The following is a 27,421-nucleotide window of genomic DNA, read 5'->3' as shown; positions in this document are numbered from 1 at the left end:
TGTTGGGAAAGGGGAACAGGATGGGGGCGAGGGAGTAAGTATTAGGGAGAGTGGATTCCATTGAAGCGCATTCTATGGAAATTCACCCAAAGTAATGAAATCCATTAATTTGTGCAATTAAGACATGCTAATTCTTATTTTTTAAATAAGGAGAAAAGAACCATCTCCCCTAAGACTCAGCCAGAAGCACCCTGAAACTGGTGCAGATAACTGCCCCTCTCCTGTCCCCCACTCTGCCCTTCTAGAATTTTGTTTACAAATAATTCAGACCTGAAAACGAGTATGGAACCAAGCACCCCAGCTACTGACAGGTCTTCTTACCCCTGCGCCACCCATGCCGTCCAGGCCTGCAGGTGGCCCACAAGGCCTAAAGTGTACCCGCAAAGTGCACCTCCCGCCATGTAAACTGGGGTGCTGTACCTAGGAGGCCTAGACTGAGCTCACAGCAGTGCCGCCTTGGAGAGGCTTTTAAAATGCTTATTCTCAGGTTTTGGATTTATTGAATCATATCTTTGGAGTCAGAGCTAATAAGTCATTGCTATACATAAAGTTCCTTAAAAGAATTCCTTGGGGTAGTTCTGTGGTCGGAAACGCACATCCAGCCCTGAGGGCGGTGCCATGTCTAGGGCTATGGTAGGCACGGAATGAAGTCGGGCGTGTAGGCTCTGGGCTGGGGACAGCACGGAGTGCTGAGCCCTGGAGCCTGTTCCCTCCATGGGCTCACCTTGCTTTGCTTCTTACAGCCATGTCAAAATCTGCAGTGAAGATTTCCCTGGACCTACTCTCCAATCCCCTCTGTGAGCAGGACCAGGACTTTTTGAACATGGTAACAGCCCTGGACACGGCTATGAAGCGGATGGACGCCTTCAACCAGGAAAAGGTGACTGGGTCTTGGTCTCCAGCAGCCTGGCACCCTCTCCTTCCCTCTGGGCCTCTGATGTGGTGCCTTGTGCTGGTCTTAATGGCCTGCACCCCTCTTCCCAGCCTGGGCTTCATGCTGCTCCTGATCCCCCTGTGAAGCCAGGTGTGTTTGCGAGGCTGCTCTGCCCATTGGCCCTCCACATTGTGGGGACAAGCAGGACCTGGCCCTGGGCCTCCCACAGCAGGGGTGGGCGTGCACCTTGCCTGCCCTGTCCCAGTCTTGGTCCCCGACAGATCTGTCCTCTGAGGAAGTCGGAGCCCCCTCCTAGGAAGAACTTTGCTCCCCGCAGTTGTGATGTCACTGGCTTTTTCTTCTTACAGGTGAACCAGATCCAGAAGACGGTGATTGAACCCTTGAAAAAGTAAGATCGCCTGAGACACAGGCCTCAGGGTACTGGTGGGAAAGGCACATCAGCCATGGGGAGCAGGAACCTATCTAGCAGCCTGTCCCCTGCTTCGCATGGGGCCTCTAGCCGTGCACTGTGTAGCTCAGGGTCAAGGCTCCTGGCAGCCCCAAAGCACTGCTACTGCCTAGCTACGTCCTGAGGCCACGCATCCCTGCAGAGTGCCAGACGCTGCACTGGTGGTCAGTGGTCACTTGGCCCTCTCGTCCATTCTTCATTGCTCGTGGTTGGGACCCTTGGGGCCAGGCTGGCTGAGTTCAGCTAGCAGATCCCTGGCCAGCCCTCAGCAGACATGATCAAGACCTTTCATCTCAGCTGGCCTGGGAGCACAGCTGCCTGCAGCGCTCGGCTCTGGAAGCATGGGGGTGGGAAGGGCGCAGCGGGGTCCTGACTGGGAGGGTCCCCTCACTCGTGACCCGTGAGCTCCAGGAATTCTTCTGTAAGACTCATCTTCCGACCGGCAGGCCCTGGTTAGCGATCAGACAGCCCTCTTCCCAAGGTCCCCTGGGGTGAGGAGGCCGAAGCCTTGAAGCTCCCGAATCCTTCCCCTCCAGCCTCTCCCCTGGCGCTGACCTCCAGAGGCTCCCGCTGCAGCCCGGCAGCTGCACTTTATTACCTCTTCTGCGGTGGTCCCTGGCTGTTGCCTTGCCAGGTCCCGGGTAATGAGGCTCTGCTTAACTGTAGTTAGGTCCAGATCAGGGCCAGGAGGTGGAGAGAGCAGTTTTTGATCCTCCAGCCCCTGGTGTTGGGGGATGTTGAGCTTCCAAGAGCTGTGATCTGAGGGGGAAAAGCCCTCCTGACCTCCAAAGCACTTCTTCCCAAGCCGGGACCACAGTGTGAAGCCAAGAGGCTGAGTCTGGCACAGGCAGGGATTTCTCCTGCCTCTGCCCTCCCGCCCCAGCCTCCTCCCCAGAGTGGGCTCCCCAAGCCCCAGACACAGCCCAGCCCCATGCCACAGGGTCGCTCGGTATAGAATGAACTTGCTGGTGGCTTTCAAGCCTGGACTCTGGGTTCAGAGCAGGGTGGAAAGAGCACCTTGTGTGCCAAGGCCTCAGGTCACCAAGGTAGCCATGGGCACCCGAGGCTGGCAGAGCAAGGCAGGGACACCAGCTCAGAGAACGGGGAGTTGGCTGCTGTCTCGATTTCACAACCAACGAGGCGGCCTTGAAATCAGATCCCTGGCTTCTGTAGCCACATGGAGAGAAACCCCGGCTGCTTCCCACCAGCTCGCAGCCCACCACCTGCCAGGAAGGTGGGGGCGTGGCAGAGGGGGCGGCTGCCATCTCCGCAGCGGATCTGCTGACCCCTGCATGAGCCCTTGACCACCCTGGCTGGCTCTTGCTGTATCCCCCAGCCGACATGCGATCTGCCCAGACCACATAAACCGCCACTGTCTGCCACCTCGTGCCAGAAGAAATGCTCCCAGGGACCCTAGCACCGGAAACAGGAAACTGCAGCTTTCCTGTCCTCTGATGAAGATCATGGCCACATGGTCACCTTGCCACCCCCAGTCTCCCCGCCACCAGGGGCTCGGCCTGTAATCCCCCAGCCCCTGGGTCTATTCACATGTTGGATGGGGATGCTTTCAATTTCCCTTTCCTGGTGGGTGGAAGATCCCGGCTGTGTGGGCTCAGATGAGGAATGGCAGGCATTCCCCACCAGGCCGGCTGCTCCCAGCCCACCTCCCAGCCGGCCTCATTCCCTCCCTGCTCCCCTTCACCCCACGCTTCACCTCCCCAGGGAAGCCAGCTTGGTGCCGAAACTGAGTGAAGCAAGAAACAGCCTCTGGTGAGGGCCTAGGGTGGGGCCTGGCCATCCTCTCCTTTGGGAACCAGTGTGAATCAGACCTTAGGAGCTTCTAGCCTGGAGGAGCCATAGTGGGCCCCGAGGGCAGCAGGGTTGCAGTGCCGGGAACAAGGAGGACATTGCGGCCATCCTGCCTGCCCATTGGGCTGTGGAGTGGAAACTCTGCTCAGGAGCAGAGCAGCAGCTCTGGGTAGGCCAAGGAGGCAGCAAGGGGTAACTTGAGAGAGTAGAGACCTGGCTGAGGGACTTCTGCCTCCCATCTCTCGCCACTGATTGTGGAGAGGCGACAGGGACCAAGCTTCTTTGGAGCAGATCAGTGAAGGTGCAGGCGTCATGGCTGGAGGACAGCCTCTCCCAAGGAGGCCAGGGGATACCTCTAGGAGGTCCCAGGGCCACATCTTAGAGGGGCCCTGGCCCATGGGACAAGCCTCTACATGTCTGCGCCTGGCCCCTGCAGCTGGAGGGAGCCACCTCTGCTGGGGGTGGGGTCCTGCTGTGAGACCCCACCCTTATGCACCACCGTCCCCACTGCCCGCCACATGGGCTGGCAAGACCTGACCTCGACTGCAAGAAGAGAATGGGAAGGTGGGGTTCTGTGGAGCTGAGGCCAGGAGCAGCCCTAGCGTCCTGGTCCCCTTAGGGTAGGCTGCACCTGTCCCCTGACTCACAGCGGCTTCCCTTTGGGTATAGACAGGTGTGACACCCAACCCTCTCTGCTCTGGAGAAGCCCAGCCCCAGGCCCACTGACGCTGCTATGGGTGACAGAGTCTCCCACGTGAGGATCAGGGGCCACTGCAGCCACTTCCCCCGAGGAGTACGGGTGACCTTGGTTCCAGAGGCTCTGCTGTTAGGTCGTCCTGTAGGCACAGCCTGAGGCCCCTGTCCCCTCACCATCCTTGATCCAAACTGTCCCCGGACTCGAGTAAGGCTGGCTGGGCCCCTCCGCATAGTGCTCCTGCTGGAGCCGAGTGCAGGTGGAGATGGCACTGTGGCGAGGGACCCATACCACCGAAGTCAGCCTGGCCTCCAGCGTGATACTCAGCCCGCCCTGCATGTGGACTGCGCCCCACGCACACTGCCTCATTCCCGTGAGGGCCCTGTCCCAGGAGGTGAGCCCAAATGGTGGCACTGTGGCCAGTGCAAGAAAACACCACCCTCTGCCTCCCCTTGACTCACTCATTTCCCTGTCCCTCTTCCTGCAGCCACCCAGGCCTCAGGCACCGGGGCCACCCAAGCAGGAGGTTGCCTTTGACAAGAGGATTGGACAGCTGCTGGACACCTCTTGTCCCTTCAGGGTGGAGGGAAGGGCAACATGGTGTCTTCTCAGGCCCAAGTGCACCTGCTGCCTTGAGCCAGATGCTGCCCAGCTGCCCAGGAAGGGAAAGCAGCTACCCTGGCAGCTGAAACCACAGTGGCAGCTGCTGGGCTTCACCCCTGCAGACCTGCTGCTGGGACAGCATACATGGTGCTGTCACTGCCTGGGCCACCCCAGTCCGCATGGCGCTGAGTGGCCGCAATCTACCCGGCAAGTCAACGCAGTGTCGATGTGATCGCTGTGCAGACAGCCAAGGGTCAGAAGCTCTGGCTGTCTCTTCCTACCTTAGCATTTTCAGTAGGTGAGGAGCCTGTGTGGACACCAGCAGTGGCCTTTGAGGATAAGCCCTGTTCCACCCTAACCTGCTCCCTTAGTCTGACAGTCTAGGGCGTTTAATGATAGGCCAAGTTTATTTTCTATTCTCTGGCAAATGTGCTCACCACGCCACTTAGCTCATGTGTTCTTTTGATTTGTTGAGACTTTTTTTGTTTTTGTTTTGGAAACGAGCTCTCTCTTTGACCTCTCTTTGAACTCACTACGTAGTCCAGGCTGACCTTAAAGTCACTGATCCTCCTGCCTCAGCCACCCAAGTGCACCACCATGCCTGGCTTGTTGGAGCTTCTACATACCAAATCCACATGCATGGTCCCTGCAAGGCAGCCTTGGGAAATCATGCTTCCTAGAGTGTTCCATCTACTGGAAGCTGACCCCAGTCCCCCAGGTGCTCTCTGTGCCTCAGGGCATGTGAAAGCTCACCTTGGCCACCGGCTGGGGACCCAAGAAGAGGAGTGCTGCCCTGGACTTGTCCCTGCTCTAGTCTTTTGTCTTGTCTGGCTTCCTCCCGTGGTGGTCATGGGTCACCAGCTCTGCCTCTCTACTCTGAGTGACCAGGGACATCAGGTCCCCGTGTCACATGCCAAGTGTCCACAGACTCTCGGGCCCCCAGATGGCGCAGTAGATGCCTGGCATGGAGGGCCAGACCCGCCTGCAGCAGTGGACCATCACACTGCAGGAAGCCCTTCCATGATGTCCTTCTAAAAAGCCTGCCTGCTGCGGCATTGCATTGTCTCATCCCACCCTCCTGCCATCAGGGAGCGCAGCCCCGCCGTGACTTCCCATCTCCAGATCCCTGGCCCCTCGTAGTAAAGGCAGCATTTGTCAGGGTGGCTGCGCCCAGGGACCCCATGCTGATGCTCTTTCTGATTGGCCCACTCCTCTGACCAGTCCCTGTTGCAGTCCTATTTAGTCATGGGGTTAGGAAGAGGCCCTGTGTCATCTCAAAACTTCTGCTTCATCCCCTTGCTGTTTGGTGGTGGTGATAGAACTGTGGCATTGCCGCTCTTCCCACAGTGTAAAGGAATCTTTGCCCTTGGACAGAAGTGGCTTCCAGTTTTGAATCTGCCAGTGGCACTGAGAGGTAGCAGCAAGGGTGCCAGGCAGAAAACTTGGATGCCGAGTTCTCTTCCGGGCTGCTTCTGCCTCACTGTGACCTTTGGCGAGTCACATGTCATCTCCCTGTCCTGGTGCTCTCCTGGAGTGTGGAGTGGTGCCCTGCCCTGTCTGCTTTCCCTTGACCTTTCCATTCAGTGTCGTCTGTCAGCATGAGCTTTATTCACCAGGGCCTCATCTGCCTGGCCCCAGTGAGCCCGAGGTCTGGCACTTAATAGGTTTACTACGGATACTTTTGAAGGAGTAATGGGTTCACATCCAACCAGGCTGTGCACTGCAGGTTTGGCAATGTCTTCCCGAGCCTCAATATGGCAGTGAAGAGGCGGGAGCAGGCCCTGCAGGACTACCGGCGACTGCAGGCCAAGGTGGAGAAGTATGAGGAGAAGGAGAAGACGGGACCTGTGCTGGCCAAGCTCCACCAGGTGCTGGGGGCCGGGAGCCGGCAGGTGGTCAGGAAGGAGGGATGGGGTGGACGGGGCCATTGTGGCAAGTCCCACCCTTCCCCGGGGACCAGCAGGACCCAAGACCGGTTGTCTCCCACTCCTACACCTATGTCCTGACACCAGGGTCCCATCCTTAGGCCCGAGAAGAGCTGCGACCTGTGCAGGAAGACTTCGAGGCCAAGAACAAGCAGCTCCTGGACGAGATGCCGAGGTTCTACGGCAGCCGCCTTGACTACTTCCAGCCCAGCTTTGAGTCCCTGATCCGGGCGCAGGTGAGACCACCAGTCAGGCCCTGGCCTGGGGAACTGTGGGGAAAGTCAGTGCTGAGATCCTGGCTGGGGCCACAGGACTGGAATTTCTGTCTGGCTTCCTCTTGCTTTTGGGTTAATCCCAGCCCCAGCATGGTTGAGGCTCCTTTTTATAGCCATTGTTCCCTTGAGTTCTTCCTTGAATTTACTGTAACAGCAAGAAGAAAGCAAGTGACAGCTGCCACTTCGGCTGAGCAGGTTCTTTGCCCCAGTGCTACCTCCCATTAGTCCTCCTTCAGCAGGAGGCTGCGAGGATCTTGACTGCAGGCTTTTCACAGAGGGGTCCCTGAGCCCTAGGAGAGCCCTGCTCAGCTGCTGCCAGGGGCGCTCAGCATGCCAGGCCCCAGTGAAGGAGAGGCAGGGTGCAGAGGTAGGGGGCGCTGCCCAGCTACACATTGGGCCAGGAAGCCGGAGGAGGGCACAGGCCAGAATCCAGGTCTCCTCTCCTGGGGTGTCAGACTGGGTGGTCCGTAGCTCTTACCCACCCTCCCCCTTGGTGCCAGGCCTTTCCCGGGATGAGATAGAAAGGTCAGGTGCCAGAGCCAGGATTAGGGCTCCTCCACATGGGCCCCGCTGAACACAGATACCTTTGGACCGAGCACCCTGTCCACCTTTGGCCCCAGTCACCAAGCTGGAGGCTTCCATTCCCCACCACAGCTTGCCCTCGTGTTCTTGTCTGGGTGTCTGGCGCCCTCCAGTGGGCATCGTCATTCCTTGCTTATCCCGTGGTCACCTGAGCCACACTCCCAGCCTGAAGCTTTGGAGGGCACCCTGAGCCCTAGGGCAGGGGCTTGGCATCAGGATGCCTGAGCGGGACTTATGCCAGAACTGGGACTTGCTAAGTCACTCAAGTGGTCAGTCCCATGCTGTCGCTAGGGGGCAGCAAGTCAGAGCCACCTGCAGGAGGGAGAGGGGTTCTTTCCTCACTTGTCCTGAGATGGGGGTGTCCTTCTAGCAGCCACACCCTCTGCATTACAGGAGGGGCTCCACATGGAGACCCCTGTCTTCCCTCTGCATCACTGCCCCCACTGCAGCCCCCAGGAAGCTGCTGGGGACCAGACTGGAGCCTTCAGGAGGCTGGGGGCACCCCGTAACCAAGCAGCAGGGTTGCCAGGCCTGTTTACTGCCTCCCTTACACCTGCCTCCTTACCTGGCTGCCACTACCATTAGTCACTGGATAAGTGAGCATTCCTGGTGACTCAGGAGCAATGAGGCCTAGGCAAGGAATTGGGGGCCACCCCCACCTCTCCCCTCAGCGTGCATCCAGGCCCCTGGCTCCTGAAGTGACAGAGGACACCTGGGACTGTCCTGACTTAGCTGCTCTTGGCCCACTGGCACTAGCTGTGTCTGGAGGCTTCCGAGGACAGTCAGGCTGGCCCCGCTCAGGCTGCCTTCAAGGGAACTGCCTCCACATGGGTGAGAAGAAATGAGTCCCTCTCCTGGCAACTGCTCGGAGCCAAGGAGACTTGACAAGAGCAGATGTTTCCATTAGCCAACAGGTGGACACAGAGGCAGAAATGGCCCCACCCCCTCGAGCTGCTGAGTCTCCCCAGCTCCTGCACCCTGACCCGGATTCACATCCCTGTGGCCCATGGACCCCATGCTTGGCCAGCCTGGAAGGGCTGTAAAGTGAGCTGGGCCTCAGAGCTGCTCCCTTGGCTACAAAACTTAGGCTGGGGACAGCATGGGCTGGGATGGGAAAGGAGTGGGGCACTGGAAAGGTATCACCTCTCCCCTTCTCTTCAGAACTGGCTCTCAAGGCTCTGGCAGTCACTAACTGCCATGTCTCTCCTGGGGACAAAAATCCCTGGGCTTCCCATGTGGCTTACAAGACACAGTGAAGCCCAAGGCACGCTGCCTATCACTTAGCCAGGCCCTTGGGCCTGGGCTTGGCCACGTGTCCTGTCACCACCCTGCCCACATAGTGCCCCTGCCCACCACGGCTGCCAGAGAACCGGCACCTCAACCCCCAGCCTTTTCCCAAGCCTTTGCCAGCCTGCTGCCCCTCTTCTTGACCTGAGCCTTTCTGTGCAGTGCAGTAGACACCCAGCTCTTGGCCCCAGGCAGCTCAGTGAGGGTGAGGACAGGCAGCAATGGGACACACCCCTCACATAGTCAGCACTGCTCAAGGGCCTGGGGGTGCTGGGCGTCCCCAGGACTGGCCTTTGCCAATAGTACCTACCTCCCACCAGGTGGTGTACTACTCAGAAATGCACAAGATCTTCGGAGACCTGACCCAGCAGCTTGACCAGCCCGGCCACTCAGATGAGCAGCGAGAGCGGGAGAACGAGGCCAAGCTGAGCGAGCTCCGAGCCCTCTCCATCGTGGCCGATGACTGAGCTCACCCCCCTCAGACTCCTGGTGCTGGCAGGTTGGGTCCTGTGGTGGCCCCTTCACCTGAGTGCCTTCGTTGCCCAGAGCCTGACACTAGAAGCTCCCAGCAGGCTGCCTCTCCCTGCTCGTGGCCCCAGAGGTAGGTAAGCAGTGTAGAAAAACCCTGGGGACCTTTTCACTTCCAGAGCCGTCCAGGGCAGAGCAAGCTTCATCCATTGGAGGCCTGTGTCCTTCGGCAGCGCAGCTGAAGTAAGCTCTGCCTGCAGACAGAGACTGCATCTACCTCCAGAGGGCCCGTCCTGGGGATCCAACCCTCTTGCCGCTCTTCACCCCAAAGCATGGTTTGCTGCCCTGGGGAATGGGGAGGTCATGCAGTCCCCTCGCTGGAGCATGACAAAGGCTGCTCGGGTGCAGGGACAAGCCCCGGGTCGTCTTCAGGGAGCTGGGACTACCCTTCCACACAGAATGTCATGTGTCATTGCACAGGTCTGAGCCAGCACAGAGGGTTTGTTGCACCTGGATACGTATTTGGAATTTTATTTTTTCAAGTAGAATTTCCAATAAAACATCACATAGTGTTGTGCTGTAACTTCCAGAGGAGGGAATGCTGTCACAGCTTCTCCAGGGCCTGTGCCAGGCTTCCTATGCCCTGCCCACCTTCCAGAGGGCTGGGTGGTGCCAGTAAGGTCACAGGGACGAAGCCAGCATGGGACAGCACTAGGCAACCCAGAAAAGAAACAGGAAGAGCTACGCACTTGGTTTGTTTTTGACTTTGGTTTATTTAAAAAACAAAAAGCCAAAAAAAAAAAAAAAAAAAAAAACCAACTTTATATACAAAGTCAAACTGAAACCATGGATTATTGAAAGAGGCTAGAATTATGGGTAACAGGGAAAAGGCTGGGCCAGAGCCAATACCACATTCTGAACACAGGGCCGGGGAGGGTGCTGGTTCCTTCTGGTGAGTCTAGGGTGGCTGGGACACAGTGTTCTCCTGACAACCACAGCCCAGCACAAGGACCTCCTTCTAGCACGGGCTCCTTTCCCACAACGGCCACAGAGCCCCCAGGAGCTGCACCTGGACCTACAGGGTCTGTGCCGTCCAGAGAAAAGGGGTGTCTTGGCCCCCACCAGACTCCATGTCTGTCCCTTCAGTTTATTGGCATCAGACCTCGACATGGGCTTGAAAAGCCTTTTCCTCCCGTCATACTCTAAACTGGAAGAGGACAGGAGACAGCACAAGACTACAAGGGCCCCGGGAGAAATTCCAAGGTTGAGGGCAAAATGACATTCTAGGGGTGCAAAGATGTTGTATTTAGTTGTAGCTGGAACTGGGGTTCTTCACACATCCATTCACATAGCACAGACCCCTCCCTGATGGCTCGGCGTCCCCTGCAGAGGCTGTGCACAGGGCTCAGCCACCCCTGCCTGTGGCTCCCAGGCCCTGCTCCAGCTGCTTTCTGGTACCAAAAGGGCTCTGATATCTCCGGGCTCCATCGCTGACCTCAGCACGGTGTCCAGCGAGGCCCCTCAGTTGCTAGGCGCTGGCTCCTCCTTGTCTACCCAGCTATCCGCCTGTGTGAGTAGACAGGACTGGGTTACAGGGGAGGCCATCAGAGGACGCAGGAGCCTTTTAGGGAAACTGCCAGCTTCCCTAAAAACCAGTGGCTGAGGACAAAGAACCAGGCAGGGGAGGAAAGGGGCTCACTGGCTGTCACCTCAACGCCACTCTGCAGTGGCAATGAGGGCTCCCCAAGAGGGGCTGTGTTCCCCTTGTCCCATCGCCCCTCACCTTCTCCACCATGCGCTGCACCTCGAGCTGCAGTGGGCCCAGGCGCCTGCGGAACTCCTGCAGCAGACGCTGCAGCTGGCCCTTGTGCCGCTCGGCCACCCGAGCTGCATCCTCAGCCTCTGTCAGCCGCACCCGCAGCTCCTGCATCTCTGCGGCCAGGGTCTTGTTGGTCACTTCGGTGGCTGAGAAACGGTTATGGCTCTCCTCTGGGGGGAGACACACATCAGAAAGCTCAGTCAAGGACGGTCCCAGACAAGGCCCGGGCAGATCTGCGCTGCACTCTGTTCCATGGTGATGCACGCCGCAGCCTGGGGCCACTCACCTAGCTTCAGTTCCAGTGTGTGAATCTTGTTTTCCAGGTAGAGCCGCCCACTGTCCTGCTGCTCCGCACGCTGCAGCAGGCTCCCCACATTGATCAGGCTGCCATTGTGGGGCACCAGGCCCTTGTGCTCCGTGGGAGCAGCTCCTGGCTTTGCACTCTTCCCAGAAGGAGGCAGCAGGTCCAGATTTCCTAGAAGCACTGTGGAAAGTCAGGAGGAGTATCTAGGAGAAAGCAGCCTGCCCCGCCGCATCCTGACAGGCCCTGGAGCACAGACATACCAAAGAGCACCTCCTCCGGAAGCCCACCGTCCACCGTCTCTGGGCGGCTGTATTGCAAGCTCCGATACTGGCAAATATTCTGCGTCACCACCCTGCTGACCAGCTGCTTGGCCTACAGAAAACAGCCGCCACCTGCTGGTCAGGAGGGGCAAAGCCTGGCTGGGGAGGAGCAGGCCTCTCAGAAGGAAGACAGACAAGAGGGGAGCTACCTGCTCTGCACTGAGCCGAATGCCCAGTGTGAGGAGGACCCGCTCCAAGTCCCGCCGGTGCAAGTAGCCACACCAGTTGGCATCGAAGAACACAAAAGCCAGAAGACAGTCCAAGGGGAGCACAGCAGAGGGATCCAGCTCCTTGGGCTGTGAAGGAAACGTGAACAGCTTTACAGATGGCACTCAGTGGCTACATGGTACAGGACATGGCCCCTTTAGAGCAAGTAGCTCAAGCAGCTGCATCCAGACCTTGGACTACAGGCCTCTGGGAGCCTGCCTGACCCATTGCTTGATCCACCCCCTAGAGAATGAAATGTTTTCTGTAAGCCAAGAACCGCCTCTGTCTCTTGCCCATCGATGGAAGAAGTCTCTGGTAGGCATCCTGCCACCAGGCGGGAGTCAGAGGCCTTGCCAAGCCTACCACCGCAGGGCAAGCGGAGACATCTCACCATGTCCTGGAGGGAGGAGAATTCCATCTCCGACTGGTTTGAGGCAACAGACCGGACCTCCGAGTCCTCCAGCTTTGCTCCTGCTATAGAAAGTCTGAGCTAAATGGGCAGCAGGGCCCACAGGGCCCATGTTTGCTCTGCAGCCCCCACCCCGGACGTACCAAACTCCTCCTCCCCATCGTCCCTCAGAAGCAGCAGCTCCGGGTCCAGGGCCATCTCACACAGCTCCTCTGACACCTCGCCCCGGGGCTTCTCCTCTTCCTCCCCACCAGAAGAGGGAGGTTTGGGCAAAAGCCCATCCTCTTTCTGAGGAAGCAGACCAAGGTGATGAAGGCAAGGAATGCAGTTCCCAGCATACGAACAATAATGGCTAACACTTGAGTTCCAGCTGTGTGCCAGGCACTGGGGCAGGGTTTGGTGGGTTTATTTAAGCACGTGAGAGTTAGCGCACACCAAGGACACAGAGATTATCTGGCCAGTCCTTGGGAGGCAATCTCAGGCCCAGAAGAAACTGTCTCCTTGAAACTGTCTGGGCGAGGAGTAGATTCATGCTTTTAGAAATGGCTAAACAGTGAACTGCCAGGCAGTCCAAACACTTCCCCTCTCCCCACCACTCTTACTAACAGGGTTGGCTTGGAGGCCACGCCATCCGTGTACCACCTCCCTTGCCCCAGGTGTGCCATTTCCAAGATATGTGGCCACAAGCAGGAGATTCACCTCCCAGGCTTCAGTCCACCCCAGGCCTGGGAGAAGCAGGCAGTATGAGTGAGAGGGAGCGGAAGACAGGATGTGGAATGTGTGTGGGACAGACAGCGCCTGGCACCAGCAGGGACTCCGAGGGTGTTAGGCACTATTACGCAGTCCTCAGGCCAGCCCAGGCTGCCAGGTACTCACCAGCGGGGCGTCTGACTCAGCAGCTGTGCCCTCATTCTGTACCTCATCCTTGGACTCCTTGGCCACCTCTTCTTTGATGGCTTCCTCCTCTTTAGCAGCTTCCTCCTTAGCCACCTCCTCCTTCTCAGGTTCAGGGGGCGACAAGACCTTTTCGGGAAGGCTCAGCAGCATCTTATAAATCCTATAGCCAAAATCCCTCTGGAGCATCTCCAGAAACAGCTCAGCCAACACCATCACCTGTTGGAAGAGGCAGCAAGGGCCTATGAGCGTCAGAGAAAAGGAAGTAGGCTGCATTCCACTTCCTATCCACAGCCCCACTTCCTCCTCCACCTGCCTCAAAAGAGATCCTTTCTTTTGGCCTCCGATCTTCCACAATAGCATGGAGGGACAGGTTGACACAGCCAGGACGTGCCATGACAGCAGGCTCTAGAGGGGGTGGAGGGGCCTCTGGTAGCTCAGTGTCCATTTCCTGCTGTGTGGTGGCCTCAGGCGTCTCGGCATTCTGTTTAGAAGCATCTGCTGCTTGCTCCGACGGTGCATCAGGGGCCTGTTCAGTAGGTTCTGCTTCCTGTGACAATCGAGACGTAAACCTCCAGTGCTGGTCAGGGTACCCACTTTCCCTGTGTCCTCCTAAGGCTCAGCTTACCCCTGGTGCCTCCTGGGGTGGGGGAGCCGCCTCTGCAGCCTTCTGCTGGCACAGAGCATCCCACTCCTCCAAGGTGGGCATGATGGTCCAAATGTCTGGAAGGTGTACCACCACCGTGTGCAGCCGCCGGGGTGGGCCCGGCTGCAGGTACTGAAACTCAGCAAAGCGCCACCTGTTCACAGCAAAGAGCAAAAGGAAGCTGTCAGCTGTGACTCCTGCGTGCAGACAGCACACTTGGAGATAAGCACGTCCATTTCCAGTCGGCACTGAATGAGCACATAACTGCACGCCAAGTGTGAAAGGTGCAGAGGTACAGAAAATCCTCTAGAAAATGGCAGGCAACAGGAGGCACAGAAGCCGACAGCTCACTTACACAGGGCTAAGGCAACCTCACTCCACACCCCAAGCCTAACCAGGCTCAGGACCCAGCAATCTGAACAGCTGGGGCCTGGAGCAGGCACAAGCTGAGTGGGCACAGGAGAGCTGGCAGGCCAGAGGGCAGCAGCCAGGCCTGAACAGACGTGGCCGTAGTGAGCTGGCCACACACAGGAAGCCACTCACCACTTGGTGCAGGTGCTCAAGTCAATGCCGGTCTGGGCTTGGGCACAGCGGATGGCCGTGCGCACCAGCACCTGTGGGTCGGCCTGGGGGTCGAGACCATCCAGGGAAGAAGACCACTCCCCCCCAACCAGCACTGCCTCATCTTCTTTCCGGCCCAGCAAAAACTGCAAAGAGATTGAGGATGAAAGAAACCCGAGTTGCCTGAGGTCCCTATAGTGAGATGGGGCTACAACCCATCAAGACCTAAGGTAGCAGGAAGCAGTAAAGACCACCACCAAATGCCCCCTACTTATCAACACGAACCAGCCCCCTAACTCCTATGAGGAGGAGCCAGCTCTGAGGGAAATGCAGGTGTTCCATACACTTGTGAGTAGGAGCCGGACTACAGAAGACATGACAGGCACCAGACACCCAGCCTCCTGCATTCTACTCACCTTCAGCTGCTTCAGAGGATGCTCTGGTGTCTCCCTGGGCTCAGCCATGTCATCAACAAAGAGCATGCAGCAGCGATACAGTTCCTCCAGGCCAGGGGAGGAGAGCAGCAGGACCTGCATGGAGACAGCAAGATGTTCTGAGCCACCACCCACCCCCAGCTCAGCAAAGAAGCAACAGGAGCTCCATGCACCAACCTTGGAACTGTATGTTGGGTCACTGTCCGCAGGGCTGGGCTCAGCACTGGTGTCTGGAGCCACTTCCTTCTCAGAAGAGACCTGGATCCGGCTGGGGTGGTGGAGGGAGAAGGGCTGGCTCAGGGGGAAGGCTGACAGCCAGCTCAGATGCACAGACAGAAAGTCTGCGGGGACCAGCAGGCTGCGGTAACGGCGCTGCAGTTCTAGGAAGTCACAGGTGGGGCTGGAGGAAGATAGCAGAGGGACCCAGACTGAATAAAACATTAAGAACTAAAACCACAGGCGAGTGTAACAACACGTGCCTGTCATAATCCTGGCTACTTGGAAGGCCTAGGCAAGTGATTGCCACTTCGAGGACGACCTAGGCAACTTAGCAAAACCTTGCCACAAAATAAAATGTTACAAAGGGGTAGGGATGGAGCTCAGTGGTAGAGCACTTGCCTAGCACACACAAGGGCCCGGGCCCCAGTACTACTGCAAGAAATAGTGGAAAATACTACAAGAATGAGCAGTTTATTTTTCAGTTTGGGATATAAGGTTTCTCAAAATAAGATGCCTTGCAACAGATAAAGATGGATTTGGCACAGCTGATTTACAAACTTAAGTCAAACTGAGAAAGGAAAGAAACACCTGCATTACATGACCAAGAAATGGTCATGTCTTACTGCAAAAGAACTCACAAAGCAGTAAGAAAAAGTACAAGCACTAAGAGAAAACTGGGAATACTGACAAAAACAGGTATGTAATAAAGACAGACTTAAAAAGCTTATGAAAATACACTCAGTCTAAGTCATCACTAAAGATGCAGCCAGGCATGGGTGCCCAGGCCTGTAGTCCCAGCTCTCAAGAAGTTGAGGCAGGAGGATCACCATGAGTTCAAGACCAGCCTGGGCTCCATAATGACTTCAAGTCTAGCCTGAACTACATAATACTACCCTGTCAAAAAACAATACAAAGACCAGACATGGTGGTGCATGCCTGTAATCCCAGCACTCAGGAAGCTGAGGCAGAAGGATGGTTGAGAGTTCAAGGTCAGCCTGGGCTACAGTGATGAGTTCAAGGCCAGCCTGAACTACACAGTGAGACCATCTCCCCAAAAAACAAAACAAAACAAAAATTTTTTAAAATAAAGATGCAAATCGGAATATCATTTTTCACCAGTTAGACTGCAAGACTAAAAAGCTGGATAAGACTGTCAGCAAAGGTCTGGGGAAACAAGCATTTCAGGCCCTACTGCCCAGAGTGTGAATGGAGACAGCATCTTCCAGACACCTAGCAAAAGATACCAAAGTTTAAAATGAAACGCTTTGAGCCAGTGACTCTATTCCAAGGAAATGATCTTACTAAGACATTTATGCATCTGTGTTCTCTTAGATGTATGGGGAAAGATGTTTACTACAACAATATTTAGGATAAATTGATTGCAAGTGGACAACTGGTTAAACACACAGTTCCTTCATTCATTCAATGGAATAGGTGCAACTGCTAAAAGAATGAGACTAATCAATGTTAATAAAGAATAAGTTCTGGGCCAGGGATTAAGCTCAGTGGTTCCACTGCCTGACTCACAACCACAAGGTCCCAAGTTTGATCTTGGGATGCCCCCCAAAAAGAATAAATTCTAAGATAAAGAATCAGGATGTACAATAGGTTTCCATTGGTTGGCTTTAAAAAAAAAAAAAACTCAGAACACATACACACATCTGCATGGACCCTCACTCCGTCAGCCTCCATTCTGTGTCAAGTGCCCACCCTCGACCTTGGCACGCACCTGTCCACGGTGTAGGGTGTGAGGTGGACCCGGTAGGGAGGCAGGTCATGCCTTGGCTTCTTAGCACCCCAAGGCTCGCCACCAGCCCGCTGCTTGCGTTTCTTGGAGTCATAGTCGTCACTGGACGTTGAGCCATCACCGGAAGAAAGAAACCATACTGCTACACATGCATTCAATAAAATGGGGCTAAAAGAAAGCTGGAAACAATCTGAATCCCAACATGAAAGAAACCAGTAACCAGGCTTGGTAGTACACACCTGTAATCCCAGCACTTAGGAGGCTGAGGCAGAAGGGTTGCCTCAAGTTCGAGGCCAGCCTGGGCTACACAGCAGCCTGAACTATATAGCGAGACCCTGAAGAAAGGTGGGGGAATGGAGGAGGAGGAGGAGGGGTGAAAGAGAGGGGAGGAGGGAGGAAAGGAAAGGGAAAGGGAGGAGAAGCCATGCTAACAGCCACATGACAATGTTACAATATCCCAGTGGACCGTTTTAAATGGCTATTTAAACCCTCTCACTGTCACAGGAACACCTGTAGTATGTTAAGCAAAAAAGTATGGTGTATGTGCAGCACATTTCAACTGTGACCCCAAACACTGGAGAAAATACTAATGGTGGGTGCCTCTGACTGATAACCTTGTGAATAATTTTCCATCATATTTTTTGAACTTTACAAATTATAGTTAACATACAATTTTTTGAAGTAAGAAAGGGGGACTGAATCTTGCCAGGCAGGCACAGCGCCACTGAACTACATCCCTGGCCCTTAAGAACTGAATTTTTTAACAAGAGACGTATAGCTGGCAACTTGTTATGGGTTCCATAAAATAAATGTCATTAAAACAGACAGTTCATCCTAATAAACCAAATTGGTACACATTAATCATAAAAATACCAAAACCCTTTGCTCCAATAATTTCACTCTTGAGTATCTGTCTCAAGGAAGTTAATTCAAAAAGAAGAAAGGCCAGGGATTTAGCTCAGTGGTTTCGGCACCTGCCTCTCAAGCGCAAGGGCCCAAGTTTGATCCCTGGTACCAAAAACAAAAAGAAAGTTTACACACAGTGAGAAAAGAGCAAATAACAAACTGAGAGTAGGAAAACCACACACATATCTAGCAACACCTAAATTTTTATAGCAACAATAACCCCACAACCATAATCATGATTATGCTGCAATATGGAAAAAGTGCTTAAGAATACATAATCTGCACTCTCAGATTAAAATTGTAAAAAGTATGTACATGTTCAGATAAAAACTAGAAAAGATTACAGGAGAAAAAATGGTAGTGATTTTCCTTTCTAAATTGTTTTCAATCTAAAGTTCTTTAATACCTCCATATACAGTTTTGTAACCACTTACTATAGTAGCTCTTATTATGGTGACTTTATACATTTCCATAATCACTTAGGGGGATACAATAAAAGCAGGAGAGGAAAATCTTTATTCATTATAAAATGCCAGATTGGGGCTGGGTGTGTAGTTCAGTGGCAGAACGCTTGCCTAGCATGTACTAAGCCCTACATTTGATCCCCAGCATCACAAAAAAATAAAAAAATGCTACACTGGTAAGGGATAAACCCGTCACATCAGAGACAGAAAACCACTTGGCAACTCTCTGAGCCCAGGTAACTGAGCTGATTCCCTGGGCCACATCCCAGTAACTAAGCTGGTCACACAGAACATAAGGGTTTTGTTCTGTCCTGTTCATGAGCATCTCCATCTCCCAAAGCGCCCATCTCTCACCCTTAGGGACACATGCTTCTAGGGTTCTAATGGCAGAGCAAAGCTTTCCAACCTGCTCTGACAGCCCTCCTCAGCTTACCTGCAACTTGGTGAGCTCCTCAGTTAATCGCTGTGTGTGTACTTCTAGCTAAACTGTGCGCTCCACTGGTCCTGTGGACTCAGGAGCCGGCCTTCTGACCACTGTGGATGATTGGGAGCAGGTCCCAAATGGAAGGCATTTCAGCAGCCACCAAAGAGGCCTGCCAGGTTAAAGCCCTTGGCTGCTTGGCTTGCACAGCCAATGGGGATGTAGTTCCTTGTCCAAAGATGGACTCAACATCTGTGTTCCTCAAGAAAGTCCTTTACAAGCCTACGTCATTCCCTTAGTGACAAATTCCTACCAGCCCTCTATGTACCCACACTCCTGCCCCTGACTGGTGACCCTATCTCCCTCCCTGCTTTAGCAACTTTGCCACGGAAGCACCCTGACCAAAGCTGGTAATGTTGCACAGGAGTTGGCACATTCAGCAAGATCCAGTGCAGCTGCTACAGAAAGCCGGAATGGGAACCAAATATACCAAGTCCCCAGCACTCACTGATTTCCACTCTGGCCACACTAACCCCTGCTGTGACTCTCAAAGGCTTTTTAATGGGCTCACAGGCAGGTGGAAGGTCCCTGGAGAGGAAACCGAAAGATGCACAGGACCGGAGGTGTGGGTGTATCCCAGTGACTGGAGAGTGTCCATGGTGAAGACAGCATGGAGCGCAATCCCAGGTAGAGCAGCCTTTCACTCAAATCCACCATGACCTAGCCGAGGCAGCTGGCGCTCACCTCCACACAGGGACTGGCTACATCACTTTGCCTCAACTTCATCTCTGAGCTACACACGCTCCCTGAAGTGTTAACACTGGGCTTCAATGTCTCCTCTTGCCACATAATCATCTCCTGGCATCTGCAAGATGTGCTCCCCTCCTGTACACTTCACACTGCACAAGAGAACTATATGAGGGAACTTTCTAGTGCTCTTTCTAGAGGGAAGACTACATGAGATTTTTCCATTTACCAAAACTGGCCAATTAAGGTTGGTACTTTTCACTACACAAATTTCACCTTAAAAAATAAATCAAGTAGGGGGCAGTGAGTAGATGGAGGAAGAGGCGAAAAAGAAGGGCAGATGATGACATTTGCTGAAGTTGGATAAAGAGATATAAGAGGGTTACGTTACCATATCTTTCCATTTGTTGCACATATATTGAAAATTTTCATTTTAAAAAGTTCAGCAAGCTGGGCACAGAGGCACACACCTGAGATCCCAGCTACTTAGGAGCCTGAAGCCAGAGGATTGCAAGTTTGAGGCCTGCCTGGACAACTTAGCAAGACCCTGTTGCAAAATAAAAAATAAGGGCTGGGGATGTAGCTCAGTGGCAGAGCCCTTGTGGCATATAAAATAATAATAAGCGATACTTCTGGGAAAGTAAGGCAGGATAAGGGACACGGGAACTAGAAAGACAGGCAGCATGCTCCTGGTCGTCAGGAGCTCACAGATGACAAAGCATCACTAGGACAGCCCCAGGCTGCAGTCAACCATGCTCGCTCTACATCTGGCCAAGAAAGAAGGCTGCCTGGTGTTCACTGGGAAAGCAGCAACATATTTCAACCTCACTTATGTAAATGACATATAAAAAGCACTTTAGGAATTAAAGCATACACTGTAATGTTACTTTTTTGACATGTAACTATTTTCTTGAAATAGTTTCATTTCAACCTTAGGAAGTAAAAGAGAAACTATGTATTTATAAAGTATCAGGCCAGAGAGTGGCCACAAGTCTGCCTGGCAAACTGCAAGGCCCTGAGCTCCATCTCCTGTAAAGTATCTATACAACATCCTGTGGCCGAGGATTTAGCTCAATAACATTCACAAGCACAAGGTCCTGAGTCTGATCCCTGGTACCAAAAAAAAAAAACCTTATACACTGTAGGGATTTGGTATAGTTTTGGTATAGTTTTCAGGAATTTTATTTCTTTATTTTTTATTTTTTGGTACCAGGGATCAAACTTGTGCTTATGAAGTAGGCAGTGGAACCACTGAGCTAAATCCCTGGCCCTAAAGTTCTAATATTTGCATATACATGTCCATGTGTCTGCCTATTTTACAAGAAAGGGATCAGGATCTAGCTGCAGGAAGAGAATGTTGGTTATCAACAGGTAGCCAAAAAAAAAAAAAAAAAAAAAAGAGAGAGAGACACTACACCAAAAGGAAATGCAACAAAACATCTGTCCTGCCAGATCATCCTCTTACCTTCGGCCCTGATCCAGCCGTCCATGAGGGCCCCGAGCAGGAAATCTATTCAGGTGACTCAGGTGAAGTGTGTGAGATGTTTGGAAAAGACTCAGAGCTACAGAGAAGAAAATGGCCGTGACTCAAAAACCCGACCAGCTTCCCCCTCCCTTCCTTCCCGTGTGCAGGAATACCCACGTCTATTCTGTGAGCAGCAGCCTGAAAGTTACAAGTCACCCATCCAAGCACTCCCCACAGCCACAACCAACATCGGTCCACACCACTGGTACTCACGCTTCTGAGGAAAAAGCGGGGGTATCCGGTGAGGCTGGAAGATTAACTGGGGCTGAGCTCCCAGGATCCCTTGCTTCTGGCCCAGAGCTGCCACATGTAGAAGGGGAGGTGCCGGGGACTTCAGTAGGGGCTGCGGAATAGTTGCCAGGAAATTCAGGGGATCTCAAAGTCAGTGAATTTAATACTTTGGAAAGACGCAGTCCCACCCCTTTAACAAAAACAAGGTTCTTGCCCAGCTATCAGGGCACAGGGACTTGCCTCCCTCTAGTGCACATGTAAGGAGAGATGAGTACCTGGTTGGAGAGCGTTTGCACCTTGACAGCATTCCAGGGCACAGCCTGGCCTGGGTTGTAGGCAGCCTTCACCAGCACCTTCTCACCCAGCTGGGGCAGCCGGCCCTTCACCACACTACCAGCACACAAGCAGGAGACCACATCAGGAGAAGGACACTGGCCAAGCCACCCTGACTGCCCCCTGGGCCCCTTTCCATTAAGATTCCTCACACACTGCATAAAAATGGCAAGGACCCCAGAGAGGCGGCCCCACTAGCATGGTGACAGAATTGAATTCAATCAGCATTTCCAGCAAGGGACTAGTCTCAAGTCTACCTTAGCTGAAAAAAGACCTCCTCGTCCACCACCCCGAAGTAGTCATGCAAGCTCGTAACAATGCCGGTGAAGACTCGCTGCTTCTCCCCACCCTGCAAGAAAAAAGGCAGATTAAAAGTAATAGGGAAGAGAAAAAAAAAGTAATAGGGAAGGGGTCGGGGATGTAGCTCAGTGTCACCACACCTGCCTTGCAAGTGCAAAGTCCTAGGTTTGATCCCTGGCAATGAAAAACAAAGTAATAGGGAACAACCTGAACAAAATCACTCTGCCTCTAGTGTCTCATCTCTATGCAGAGGCTGCCTCAGAACCCTGCAGCAAAATTCACACAGAGCGGGGTTGGGGAATTAGCTCAGTGGTTTTGCTGCCTTCCTTGCCAAGTACAAGGGCCCTTGATCCCCGGTACCACAAAAAAAAAAAAAAAAAAAAAAATTCACACAGAGCTCTGAGTGGTGTTCCACACATAGAATCCCAGCACTCTAGAAGACTAAAACAGAAGAATTGCAAGTCCAAGCCTAACCTGAGTGCCTTAGCAAGACTGTCTCAAAATTTCAAAGAGGCTAGGGATGTAGCCCAGTGTGAATGCCCTGGATTCAATCCCCAATACTGGGGGCGGGGGCACTAACTGTAGGAAGGAGGCTGGTTCTTGGCTCAAGCTTTTTCTAGGATTTCCAATTCTTTAATTCCAAGAGGCATCCTAAAGATTTCTCTGGAGGCAGAAATTAAGACTGCCCAACCTGAGGAATGGTCACCCCCACCGACCAACTATCAAGATGAGTCAGAAACACTGATCGCTGTAATGTAAGAAATGAAAGAGCGGGCTGGGAATTTAGTTCAGTGGCTCTGTGCCTGCCTTGCAAGCACAAGGTCCTGAGTTTCACCCCTGGTACTGGGAAAAGAAAGGAAAGGAAAGGAAAGGAAAGGAAAGGAAAGGAAAGGAAGGAAGGAAGGAAGGAAGGAAGGAAGGAAGGAAGGAAGGTAGGTAGATAGATCAGGAATGTGTCGGAGCAGGGCCAAGGTGAAACTCCCTAGAATGGACAAGGAAGGAAGGAAGGAAGGAAGGAAGGAAGGAAGGTAGGTAGGTAGATAGATCAGGAATGTGTCGGAGCAGGGCCAAGGTGAAACTCCCTAGAATGGACACTCAACCTACCTGAAGGTGCCTGGCATTTTGTGACAGGTCTGTGGCCACAGGAGGAGTAAGCAAACCAGGGGGAGGGCCCAGAAGAGATGTTGAAGCTGTGCCTATGGGGACAGAGAAGCAATCTCCAGGAGCTGCGTCTACCACTTTAAGCACCACAGGCAGTTAAGAGGACACAGTACACCGGGGGCAAAGTGCCTCCAACCAGCTCTTCCTCGGGGCCTCACTGGCAACCACTGCAGTGATCTCATTTCCAAAGAATCAGCACCAGGGAAACCCCAAAAGCCATACTTCAGCACTTCATTCCAGAGCACACACATCCTACTACGAGGCCACATAGGGGAAAGTCATCACCTGAGAAGTTGCGTCCCCCTGGAAGCGGGTTGATCCGCTGGCGCTTAAACTGGGACATTGGGAATACTGTCCTCTTTCAGAATCTTGGGGGGAAACCTTCAATCAGAAAGGAAAGAAATTAACACCTCATATGGAAGATTTCCACTTATCTTCAGTAAAGAGAGCCTTATTGATCTTAAGGAAGGTGGGGATGTGAATGCTGAGGATGGAAAAACAGAGGGAGAGGTTGGAGAGGGGCAGGAAATGAAGTAAGAAATTACATTGTTCCAGTTTACTCTCAGAGTAACCTAGTGTCGGATGATACTGACGTGCTGTTTTTACAGAGAAGCAAACTAGAGCCCAGAGAGATCAGGAGACCAGCCCCAGGCAGCAAAACCGGGCAGTGACAAAACTAAGACAAACACCGAAGTCTCCTGGCTACTTAGCACGCCTCTCACTATGCCACACCACCCACAGAGGTTAGAGAGTGGGGCTGAAAAGAGCTCCTGTGCCATTCATTCATTCAAAAACATCCTCCAAAACGCTCCACGCTGGGCCCAGAAAAATGGAGGAGGCCAGTGCAGGCCCTTTTCCCGGAAGGCCGGCCCGTCGTCGCCCACAACGGCGGATGGGAACGGGGCTCTCCGGGCGGCCCATCGCCGATCGACCCAGGGCCTCCTTCCTGCTCCCGCTCCCCGGCCCACCAAACCGCCCTAGCAGCACCCGGCACGTCCTCCTGGGCCGGGCTGCGGCGAGGCCACCGTGGGAGGACGAAGGCGCGCGGTTTCTCCTCCTCCCGCCCGCCCCCAGGGCCGAGGCCGTTGCCAAGGAGACGAGGCTCGCAGTCGGAGGGGGCTCTGCCCCTTCTGCGTCCCGAGCATCTTTGCCACCCGAACCCCCACAGCCCCTCGGCCCGGAGAGAGGCGAAGGGGCAGAGGAGCTGCAGGGGGCCACCCAACCCACCTGCGGGCCAGGGCCGCGACACTGGGGGGACAAAGACACCCGGAACCACCAGAGCTGCCGCTGCCGCCGCCACCGGAAGCGTCTCTCCGGAAGCGCGACCACTGGTCGGAAGCTGCCACTCTCCCGGATATGGTCCCTCCCTTGTCTCCACCGACGTCTCCCTTCCCCCACCCCTGCCTGCCATCCCACTGCAACAGTGGAACGGAAGTGCGCCTTCCCGATCGGATGCGCGTTTGCCAGCCGCGCCTCAGTGGTGTCCTTGCTTAAGTGTCCCATTAGAAAAACGGGCTTCAGAGCATTGGTTCCTGGTCCAAAGACAGCAGGAGCTGAACCTCACACACAAGGAGGGCGTACTACCCACACACCCGCCTAACTTTGGCAGTCCCCAAGACTACAGCAGCAAGAGAACCAGTCACTTGACTGGAGGAGAGGCAAGCCTGATCAGTGGCTGTACCTAGAAAACATTTTTCTGTGTCACTCAAGGCAATGATCTCATCTCTATCCCTGTCCTTCACAGACTACAACCTGTAACAACTGTGGAGCGTAAGTACATCAGAAAGCTGTGCCCTTCTCGAGATGGAAGCCTAAGAGGCTTCAATTAAATGATCTTCTCCACATCTTGCCAAGAGAGTGGTCCAATTTAGTCCCCATTAATAATCCTGGTCCCCCTTGAAACTGACTTTTTTATCACCCTTCCAATCCAGCCTCCCCTCCAGCACCCATACCCTCCCCATTTCCTATTCACTTCACATGCACAGCACATTTGGAGACAGTTTAATCTCATTTTTTCCTCGTAACAAGCTTGTGAGGTAGGTAAGGCAGGCATCATTATGCCCATGGGGAAGCTATGGCTCAGAAGTTCAGACTCTGTCAAGGTCTAACCACTAGCTGCGTAGTATTAGCTCCAGTGTCAGCTCTGATGTGTAAAAGCTGTTGCACAGCAGAGCAGCTGAGAATTGACCCTGAAGGTTATTTTGTTGCTCCCCACATTGTCCCCCATCCTCCCTGTTCCTCATACAGTCTTCAGGAGCTCCAAGTGCAAGACTCTAATACAGAGGCAGCCAAGACAGCACTCTTCTTTGTCCTGAGGATGCCAATTCAGGCAGGAGGAAAGCAGGAATCCAGATCAGTAACTTTCCTGTGTGGATTGAAGGCCAACTCCATCCTTGCATAGTTATCTCAAAGACCAACCCTTTAGATTCATGATTCCAGCAGGTATAGTTGAATCCAGCCAGTTACTGATCTTGACAGCCTCACACAGATGTATCACCACACATAAACACACATCTGCTCCATGCTGGGCCATCACCATGCCAAACACATGGACTCTGATAATAAATTAGTTTACATTGTGTGGGCCCAAGGACTTCTGGCGAGGAGGAGCTCTGGAGCTGCCATACCTTGGAACCTCTCTGGGAATTGGGGCTCCTCTGCCACAGTGCTCAGAGGAGAAAGACTCAGTCTTTGCTTTGGAGAAGGGCAAGCATCAGTAGCTTTTCCTGGCAGTGCAGAGGAAGCAACAGGGGAAAGGGTGAGGAAGGGTCCACGGCAAAGCCCCTCTGCCAGGACCTCCAGCTGCATCAAAGGGCCTCAGCATATAGAAAGTATTTTTGCTCGTTGCTTCTTAACTACTAATGATGGCATAAAAGTGTTCCGGTGGGGGTGGCACTGAGAGCTTTCAGAGAGGGTCCTGGACTCAATTCTGTGGAAAAGAAAAGCAAGCTTCAGGCCTCCAGGAAAGAAGGGCACCAGAGCATTGCTTCGCTGATACAGGGAACCTGGCGATTCTAAACTAGTGCTTCTTACCCCCAGAGAATTAGTAACACCCGCAAGTATGATAGACCTTACCAAAAGCAAAACTCTTTGGGCCTTTATCTTGCTCACCCCGAAACCCCAGGGAAGTGGTCTAAATTTCAGCGTTATGGGACAAGGGATTATGGTGAGATTTCCCATAATCTGGCCCTGGCTCTGTCACCAACTAACTCAACAGCTGGAAAGGCCAGTGTCTCCAATCCCACCCAGGCCCCAGCTGCCTTATCTGTAAATGGGGCATTTTAGCAACTTTCTTTCTTCCAGCATCCCCTCCAACATCTTTCATATTGGCGGGGACAAAAACAACAACTGGCAGGGCAATCTCTGCATTCTATCTCACCTATCTCCTCCCTCTGCCCTATTCTGGGCTGAGCAAAGACCTCACCTGGGGCCAGAACCATCAGGAGAGACAAGGGACTTAAGGTGTCCAGGACTCCTCCAGTGGGTCCAATTGAGCAGGACCTTGACTGTTCCAGTGGGAGAGATCCTGCTAAGCAGAGGGTAAGGAGTTACCAGAGCCTCTCTCTACACATATACCCCACTCCAAAGCTCCAGCCACGGCTGTCACCTGCTCCTAACAGGAAGCCTGTCACCTTCCCGGTGTTTCTATCCTTCAGGGTTCCCACACCACCCCAGAATCCCCCAGCCTACCACATGCCCTACATCTTTCCATCTCTACCTTGCGTCCCTGGGAGGGTGGAAAGCTATCAGCCAGTTCCACTGGGACTTCTGGCAGCCTGGGCGGGTTGACACTGAGCACCCTGACCTCTGAGCATGAAGCTGCCTCTAACCCTTCAGAAAGAGAATGGGGTTACCTGGGACCAGGAGCAACGAGCCACCTGCCAAGCTTTGGCTCAGGGCCTCTACTGGTGGAAGCCTGGGAAGGCACCCGAGACAGGTGGGACGCAGGAAGACAAAGTTGCACCTCAGCTGGGCATGGTGGTACACACTAGTAATCACGGCACTCAGGAGGCAAGACTGCCACAAGTTCCAGGCCAGCCTGAGCTACATAGTGAGACCCTGTCGAAAAGAAAGATTGCCCCTCACCTGTCTCCTCTGTCAGGCTTAGCAGCTCCTCTGACCCCTGCACCCCACTACCTGGGGCAGGTGGAAGGGAAGGTAATGGGTCTAGGACCGGCTCCTCCTCTTCCAGATCCAGGAACTGCAGAGATGGGATAGAGGCCTGATGTGAAGGCCGCAGCTGTTCCAGAAATAGTGAGATTCCTGCAGTCCTGCCCTTCTGTCCCCCTCCCCGCTGGCCTGGCTGCCCTGCCCAGAAGCTCGCTCACTGCTGGGGGGCTCTGGGTCCGAAGCTCCAAGTACAGCTGCTGCAGTCTTGCCATCTGCTCCAGCACCAGGCACAGGTGCTCCAGGTAGCGAAGCCCCTGTCCAGGGAGGCAGGCCCAGGCTCTGGGCACCACGGCTGCTACCTGGGGGACACGGTTAAGTAGGGGTGACTTCCAGGAACATCCCACTGGCCTCCCACTCTGCTGGCCAGGCTGTGCCCTGCCAGCAGATGGGGGTGAAATGGCAAGGTGAGGAGGACCACATACCAGATGACTGCCCCGTCCCCACTGGGCACAGGACCCAAACCTGCCTACCTCCCTGAAGCAGGGAGTGGCATGAGGCCAAAAGCAGTGACACAACCATCTATTAGGGGCAAAGAAAGCCACGCCCCAAGAGAGCTCCAGGGAGGAGAGCAGGTGGGGGTCCCTGCCAGTCCTCTGTGGCCCCTGAAGCCCCCTTCC

At 54.0% G+C, this 27,421-nt stretch overlaps 3 protein-coding genes across 10 annotated transcripts in view; 1 reads left to right on the top strand and 2 right to left on the bottom strand.

The window, feature by feature from the left end:
- Nucleotides 1-9,724, top strand: part of Bin3 (bridging integrator 3) — a 41,726-nt gene extending 32,002 nt beyond the window's left edge. For all 3 annotated transcript variants that reach the window (XM_033765484.1, XM_010624067.2, XM_010624073.3), the window contains 5 exons: nucleotides 744-880; nucleotides 1,243-1,283; nucleotides 6,176-6,317; nucleotides 6,476-6,610; nucleotides 8,839-9,724. In XM_033765484.1, coding sequence (XP_033621375.1) covers nucleotides 744-880; nucleotides 1,243-1,283; nucleotides 6,176-6,317; nucleotides 6,476-6,610; nucleotides 8,839-8,985 — 602 coding nt within the window. In that variant the 3' untranslated portion in view covers nucleotides 8,986-9,724. The remainder of the gene's footprint in view (nucleotides 1-743; nucleotides 881-1,242; nucleotides 1,284-6,175; nucleotides 6,318-6,475; nucleotides 6,611-8,838) is intronic.
- A 593-nt stretch (nucleotides 9,725-10,317) lies between these two features.
- Ccar2 (cell cycle and apoptosis regulator 2) lies at nucleotides 10,318-24,102 on the bottom strand. 6 transcript variants are annotated; one of them, XM_010624080.3, is made up of 21 exons: nucleotides 23,862-24,102; nucleotides 22,920-23,015; nucleotides 22,578-22,669; nucleotides 21,431-21,522; nucleotides 21,116-21,230; nucleotides 20,823-20,952; nucleotides 20,550-20,646; nucleotides 16,529-16,648; nucleotides 14,758-14,980; nucleotides 14,563-14,676; nucleotides 14,129-14,292; nucleotides 13,568-13,739; nucleotides 13,256-13,489; nucleotides 12,922-13,158; nucleotides 12,189-12,333; nucleotides 12,028-12,110; nucleotides 11,579-11,725; nucleotides 11,370-11,481; nucleotides 11,092-11,289; nucleotides 10,770-10,975; nucleotides 10,318-10,552 (listed from the first exon to the last, which is right to left on the bottom strand). In XM_010624080.3, exons 2-21 carry the CDS (start codon nucleotides 22,975-22,977, stop codon nucleotides 10,508-10,510), a joined length of 2,784 nt encoding a protein of 927 aa, XP_010622382.1. In that variant the 5' UTR covers nucleotides 22,978-23,015; nucleotides 23,862-24,102; the 3' UTR covers nucleotides 10,318-10,507. The 6 variants fall into 6 exon arrangements, with proteins under 6 accessions (XP_010622382.1, XP_033621373.1, XP_010622407.1 ...); XM_033765482.1 differs by having other exon boundaries at nucleotides 12,028-12,107; XM_010624105.3 differs by having other exon boundaries at nucleotides 11,092-11,280; nucleotides 23,862-24,101.
- A 517-nt stretch (nucleotides 24,103-24,619) lies between these two features.
- Nucleotides 24,620-27,421, bottom strand: part of CUNH8orf58 (chromosome unknown C8orf58 homolog) — a 7,527-nt gene continuing 4,725 nt past the window's right edge. Inside the window, 6 exon segments of the mRNA XM_019207334.2 lie at nucleotides 24,620-25,563; nucleotides 26,059-26,142; nucleotides 26,144-26,160; nucleotides 26,353-26,465; nucleotides 26,721-26,835; nucleotides 26,963-27,103. Of these exon segments, the coding sequence (XP_019062879.2) occupies nucleotides 25,452-25,563; nucleotides 26,059-26,142; nucleotides 26,144-26,160; nucleotides 26,353-26,465; nucleotides 26,721-26,835; nucleotides 26,963-27,103 (582 nt within the window). The 3' untranslated portion in view covers nucleotides 24,620-25,451.

The sequence above is a fragment of the Fukomys damarensis genome, unplaced genomic scaffold (assembly GCF_012274545.1).
Source record: "Fukomys damarensis isolate Sample0158 unplaced genomic scaffold, DMR_v1.0_HiC HiC_scaffold_18, whole genome shotgun sequence".
NCBI lineage: Eukaryota > Metazoa > Chordata > Mammalia > Rodentia > Bathyergidae > Fukomys > Fukomys damarensis.
This window is presented reverse-complemented; position numbering and strand designations above follow the sequence as displayed.

Excerpts from the sequence above, each read along its gene's own strand:
- Ccar2 (XM_010624080.3), bottom strand. The coding sequence starts at position 22,977 with ATGTCCCAGTTTAAGCGCCAGCGGATCAACCCGCTTCCAGGGGGACGC. Across the intron at positions 22,670-22,919 it reads AGGGGGACGCAACTTCTCAG|GCACAGCTTCAACATCTCTT; the intron begins GTGATGACTTTC and ends CTGTCCCCATAG. Across the intron at positions 14,981-16,528 it reads ACACCCTACACCGTGGACAG|CCCCACCTGTGACTTCCTAG; the intron begins GTGCGTGCCAAG and ends ATCTTCCTCCAG.